The sequence below is a fragment of the Argentina silus genome (assembly GCF_951799395.1).
Source record: "Argentina silus genome assembly, chromosome: 14".
Classification (NCBI taxonomy): Eukaryota; Metazoa; Chordata; class Actinopteri; order Argentiniformes; family Argentinidae; genus Argentina; species Argentina silus.
In genome coordinates, this window is record NC_139668.1 from 1,787,918 (window position 1) to 1,794,273 (window position 6,356).

The 6,356-nt window shown below is 41.7% G+C and overlaps 1 protein-coding gene across 1 annotated transcript; it reads right to left on the bottom strand.

Moving 5' to 3' along the window:
- Positions 1–3,800: 3,800 nt before the first annotated feature.
- On the bottom strand, positions 3,801–6,026 carry LOC310814899 (uncharacterized protein). Its single transcript, XM_083684456.1, has 4 exons — positions 6,008–6,026; positions 5,296–5,335; positions 4,392–5,166; positions 3,801–4,241 (listed from the first exon to the last, which is right to left on the bottom strand). Exons 3-4 carry the CDS (start codon positions 5,143–5,145, stop codon positions 4,216–4,218), a joined length of 780 nt encoding a protein of 259 aa, XP_083540582.1. The 5' UTR covers positions 5,146–5,166; positions 5,296–5,335; positions 6,008–6,026; the 3' UTR covers positions 3,801–4,215.
- Positions 6,027–6,356: the final 330 nt, after the last annotated feature.

Here is a 6,356-nt window from a genome sequence, read left to right on the forward strand (position 1 = left end):
CACTTTTTAACATGGAGGTCTATGGAAACCAAAAGATGCAATTTTTGAACCACTGCTGATCTTACACCTTCTAACTGCTATTAACACCATTTCAACTGTGAAATGTGCCAAAAAATTAACCTTTTTAAACGATTAAGCCTTTTGAAAAGCCACTCTCTCATCCATTTATTTGGACATTACATTACTTTTTCCCAATACTTTTGGAGGTATGTGGAAATATGTTTGAAAATTGTGTCTAAATGGTGAAACCAATCTGAAAAAAACGGCTATGTATCTATTGTATCTAGCTATCTGTCTACCTATCTATCTGTCTGTCTGTCTACCTAGCTCAGCGACAGCCAGCACAGGTCCATCAGCTCTACAGGCTTTATTTGGTCTTATTTATTTATTTGTTTATTTATTTATTTGTTCTTTCTAGGTTATTCAACCACAGGATGAGTGCTTACACAACAATGTACTCGGCAACCAGTTCTACTCCGATAAAACCACCTTACACTCTATCTCTCTAGATATCTTACCTGAACAATCCTCAATCCATCTCTCATCTCTCTGGCTATCCTGTCTGACCATCCTACTCTCACTTTCTTTCAACTACCCAGCCATCATCCTTTCATCTATCTATCTACAGTATTGATTTATCAATCGATCGATCGGTCTATCTGTCTATCTATCAATGTGTATCTATCTTCCGACCGTCTGCCATCTATCTGCCTATATGCTACCATGACCATCTTTTATCCGTTGGTCCTTTCTACTATCTCACTTTCTTTCAACTACCCAGCTAATATATCTATCTATCGTCCACAGTTAACCATCTTTAAACCTTTTCCACTGCCAAATTAAGACTGCAAGCCCACTAAGTTTCTTCTAGTTAAGGAATAATGCCTGATAGGAGTAGTCCCATAGGCCAGACATTGAGATTAGATCACATTTACAGATGTACCTCAGAGAGCACTTTTTAACCTTATTTCCTGGAAAGTGTCTTTACTGCATTCTAAAGCGGGTGTACTGTATCAAGAGAAGTGAAGCAAGACTTCAGATCATACCTTACCACCGTACAGTGCCACTTGCTTACCACTCCCTGCTTGAGGACACCATGTCAAATCAAATCTATCTTTAGGGTAAGCAATTCCTCAACAAGGCAACAGTCAAACAATATCAATATCAATTTGCAGTGCAATGTCATGATAATAACAAAATGAAATGGGGTTGGGGGGGAGAGGGTCAGTTGAGGAGTCTTATGTGTCTTATGTGAACTAGTCTATCATTATGTGAGTTCTACAACAGATGCGTCTGTGACGTTGAGACTTGACACACTATGGAATAACAAAGAGTGAGGATCATTTGATTTATTTATGTACCACTTATGCTTGCTGTCAGTATATCATGCCATGCTCTTAAGTTGGATATTTTCTTTGTTAACCAATTAGGTTAAGTGGGTTTAAATGTTAGGGGAGAAATTGCCCACCGTATTGGTGGGATGGCTTAACAGAACTTTAAGGAAACCTTCAGGTAAGAATTTGAGACATGTTATATTTACTCGTAGCACCGGGGATGTATGGCAGTTCATCAGAATAATATGAATAATAATCTAATAAATAACATTTTGTGGGGCAGACAATATTCTCTATTGAGGTTGTCTGACACATTTGGCTCCCCACACCAGATGCATTTGCGGTGAATGATGAAACAGTAACATCAACATACAGTCATTTCAACAGCTGTCTCTGCGTGAATCAGCACTCTTGTCTAGCATGCCCTTTTTTTCAGAAGTGAATCCACGTTGTACTGTTGTTTCATTTTTTCTGAAATGAAACAACGGAGGCACGCATGCGCGCGCGCACACACACACACACACACACACACACAGACACACAGACAGACACTTTCTCTTCATCCAGACTTATGTGTAGTTTTTCTCAGCCTTTTGCCTTTTCTCAGCCGTAAGAGAAAGCTGTCTTATTCACTTTGAGTGTTTACTGTGCGTGAAAACTGGCCTATATGGACATCAAAACAAGAGTTACTCTGGGCTTGTTCATGGGTTATGTCAATGTTAAGACCATGGCTACTGTTTAAATCAGGGTAGCACACAACCTCTTGAGCAAATCTGCTGTAGCAAGATATTCAAAAGGGAGAAAACTGTCAGTGTTTGCCTGCTGCTGATCCCTGCTGAGGAGTGCTTTTAGAAATGTCCATACAAGTTTCAGTTTCAGTTCCTGAAATCAAATTGTTTCCCTAGGTTTCACATCTTTACGCTTAGTCAAATCATTCATCACCTCCTCCCTCCCTGACTCACTGGACCCCATGCAGTTTGCATACAGGGCAAACAGGTCCACAGACGACGCCATCGCCCTCGCCCTCCACACTGCCCTCTCCCACCTGGACCAGAGGAACACATATGTGAGAATGCTGTTCATTGACTATAGTTCAGCATTCAATACCATTGTGCCCTCCAAGCTCGCTGTGAAGCTCAGTGACCTCGGGCTCAACACCACGCTTTGTGACTGGATCCTGAGCTTCCTGACGGGCAGACCCCAGGCAGTGCGGATAGGAGGCGCCACATCATCCACCCTGACTCTCAACACCGGCGCACCCCAGGGCTGCGTGCTCAGCCCTCTCCTCTACTCCCTGTTCACACATGACTGCGTGGCCACACACAGCTCCAACACCATCATCAAGTTTGCTGACGACACGACCGTCATCGGCCTGATCACCGACGGCGACGAGACGGCGTACAGAGAGGAGGTGAGAGCCCTGACATCTTGGTGCCAGGACAACAACCTCCAGCTCAACCTCAGCAAAACTAAGGAGCTGATTGTGGACTACAGGAAGCGGCAGGGAGCCGGGCACGCCCCTATCACCATCAACGGGACGGCAGTAGAGAGAGTCAGCAGCTTCAAGTTCCTCGGGGTCCACATCTGCGAGGACCTGACCTGGACTCACCACACCGACGCCATCACAAAGACGGCAAGACAGCGGCTCTTCTTCCTCCGCAGGCTGCGGAGGTTCAACATGGACTCCAGGATACTCTGCAACTTCTACAGGTGCACCATAGAGAGTATCCTGACTGGCTGCATCACCGCCTGGTACGGCAGTTGCTCCGCCCTCAACCGTAAGACATTACAGAGGGTGGTGAAAGCTGCCCAGCACATTACCAGGACGGAGCTGCCATCCATGGAGGACCTCTACACTCAGCGCTGCAGGAAGAAGACTAACCGGATTATTAAAGACCCTCATCACCCCAGCAACAAACTGTTTCAGCTGCTCCCGTCTGGCAGACGCTACCGCAGCATCCGGTCTCACACCACCAGACTCAGGGACAGTTTCATCCCACAGGCAATAAGACTGTTGAACTCCTGAGCTACTTAGCTCACCACAATGACACTTTAACTATGCCACTTTATAACATGCCACTTTATAAAATGCCACTTTATACCAGTCGACATCTGGATAAAAACGTCTGTTTACATTTCACTTTTTACATTTTACATTTACATTTACATTTATTTAGTTTTGTATTTAGGTAATTATTGTTATTGTTGTTGTTTCTTTTATTTTTATTATTTACACTTCTTATTGCACTGTTGGAGGAGCCCAAGACTTAAGAATTTCATTGCCAGCGATTGCTCTGTAATTGTTGTGCATATGACAATAAAACCATCTTGAATCTTGAATCTTGAATCTTGAATCTGTAGCTCTAAAGACACATTTCAAAAGCAGAATATGAAAGAAATGAACAAATGAAACAAACAACTCAACTCAAACAACTTTATGTACAGTCAAATCAGCAACTTAGTGTGAACCGACCTCAGACTGAACTAATGTTTGTTGTTATTTTTTATTTTTCAATGAAGTATCAGAAATTGAGTGTAAATGTGGAGGGAGACCGCCACCTGCTGGTAAAACATGGAATGTATATAACACTGTATACAACCCTTTGAGACAGACATGAATTGTTTATCTCTTGCATACATTTCTAAGAGTATGAAACCAACATTTGTGTACCGTAACTGCAAGTTTGTGATCATAATCAGTGTTTTACTTATCTTTACATGTAATGATTATAATGAGTTAATACATATTTGAATGTGTCCATAAATGTTGTACAGACGTTATTAGGTATCATCAATTTAGAAAAAACAAGAACAAAGTTGATGTTAGTACATTTGATAGTAGAATGCATTGTCCAGAGAAGAAAAGTTCCTCTCTTGTTCCTCAGTGATATCCACTGCAGGGGAGGGCTGCAAGAGATGAGATCATATGTCAGGCACATACGTTTCCGACTACAGCCACATAATACCTTGTCAGCTCTTTGTAAATCATTAGTCTTTAATTCAGCCAAATAATGAATTACACTGACAATGTATTCAATCAGAAGAATGTGATCTTACCCTCCATGTCCATGCATCTCCTAGTGCTTATGGCCACGTCCATGACCATGCCCATGACCATGACCATGACCATGCTTATGACCATGCTTATGACCATGCTTATGACCATGATGATGTCCATGTTTATGGTCGCTATCACTACCACTACCACTACCGTCTCTACGGTCAGGGCTGTGGTCACCATGGTGATCTCTACGGTGATGATCTCTATGGTGATCTTTACGATCATCTCTACGGTCATCTTCACCATGGTCACGGTTGTCTCTACAGTCAGGGCTGTGGTCACCATGGTAATCACTATGGTCGTGATCTCTATGGTGATCTCTACGATCATCTCTATGGTCATCTTCACCATGGTCACGGTCGTCTTTACGGTCAGTGCTGTGGTCACCATGGTGATCTCTACGGTCATGATCTCTATGGTGATCTCTACAATCATCTTTACGGTCATCTTCACCATGGTCACAGTCGTCTCTACGGTCAGTGCTGTGGTCACCATGGTGATCTCTACGGTCGTGATCTCTATGTTGATCTCTACGATCATCTCTATGGTCATCTTCACCATGGTCACGGTTGTCTCTACAGTCAGGGTTTTGTCTGCGGTCGTGGTCATCTCCCTTGCCATCTCTGTCTCTGGGCCCATGGTCTTCAGGGTGGAGACCCTCAGGACCGTGCTCTGGCTTCCTAGAGTGGTCCTTATCATCAGGACCCCCCGGACCCCCCGGGCCACAAGGGTGCTGGGGACCCAGGTCATACCCAGAGGGATGGGACCCGGCTAGAGGGGACACATGAACATAGTTATTGGAGAGTTCTCATTGAAATATGGGGGAAAATAAGTTCAAGTCTATGTGTTTTTAACTGAATGATTTTATTTTATTTTTTCCAAATAATAGGAGTATTTTACCTGAACTGCTCCCAAACATTTTAAGTTCCAAAGTTGAAATCTGTGGAAAACTAAATATTACAGAACTTTGATAAACATTCAGAGGAATATCTATATTACATGTAGGAATTGACAGTGACCAAACTCAAAGGGAGTAGTCCATGTGCATTCCCCCTAAACAAGTTCATCTTGTTGGAAGAATGTTGTTTCATCAAGTCAGTGAAAACAGAACAATAGATGACACACAGAGATTCTGACCTGGTTTATACTTGTTGTTTGAAAGACTTATCAAATAATTATTACATCAGTGATGATGATTGATTGATTGATTGATTGATTGATTATTGATTGATTGATTATTACAAAGTTATTATTAAACAATTGCAAAGAAATTGCATATATTGATACCCAAAAATGGCCCGTTTCACAAATTCTACATTCATTCCAATAAATTGTATTTAATCAGAAGAAAAAACTAAGACACATTCAGTTCACCCAATATTATGTGTCATCCTCTGAATATAAAAGGTTGAAATTGAAATAATGCATTTACAAATGGCTGAAAACACAAATCAATCATCATAGTTATGGAAACAGTATAGAGTGGAATTAAATAGATTTACATGAAGATGGTTACAGAAAAGCAACCTATTTTTCATATCTTTCATAGTTCCACCACATAATTCAACCCATCTGATCAAAGGACGAAGAAAATGAAATGATGTTTACTTACATACAACTGGTAAGCAGCGTCCAAGATCCTTTGTGTTTTGTGGAGGATGTTTTCCAATTTATAGGCACTGTGCTACACCACTTTTTCTGTCATGTCACGTCATATCAGACGACCTTGACTATTGTACTATAAAGGTGGAGTTGAGACATGGGAGGAGTTCATAACTAACCACTTTGTCTTAAGAAAATATTAATAGTCCATCTTAGATTCATGGTGAAGAGGATCATAACCCTTGAAGTGCTGTGCTATTCTATGTCATGTGAGTCAGAGCAAATTGTAAGAAACAACTGTACAGTTAAACAGAATGGGAGACACAACTTTACATGATCGAACGATTAGGAAAGAACAT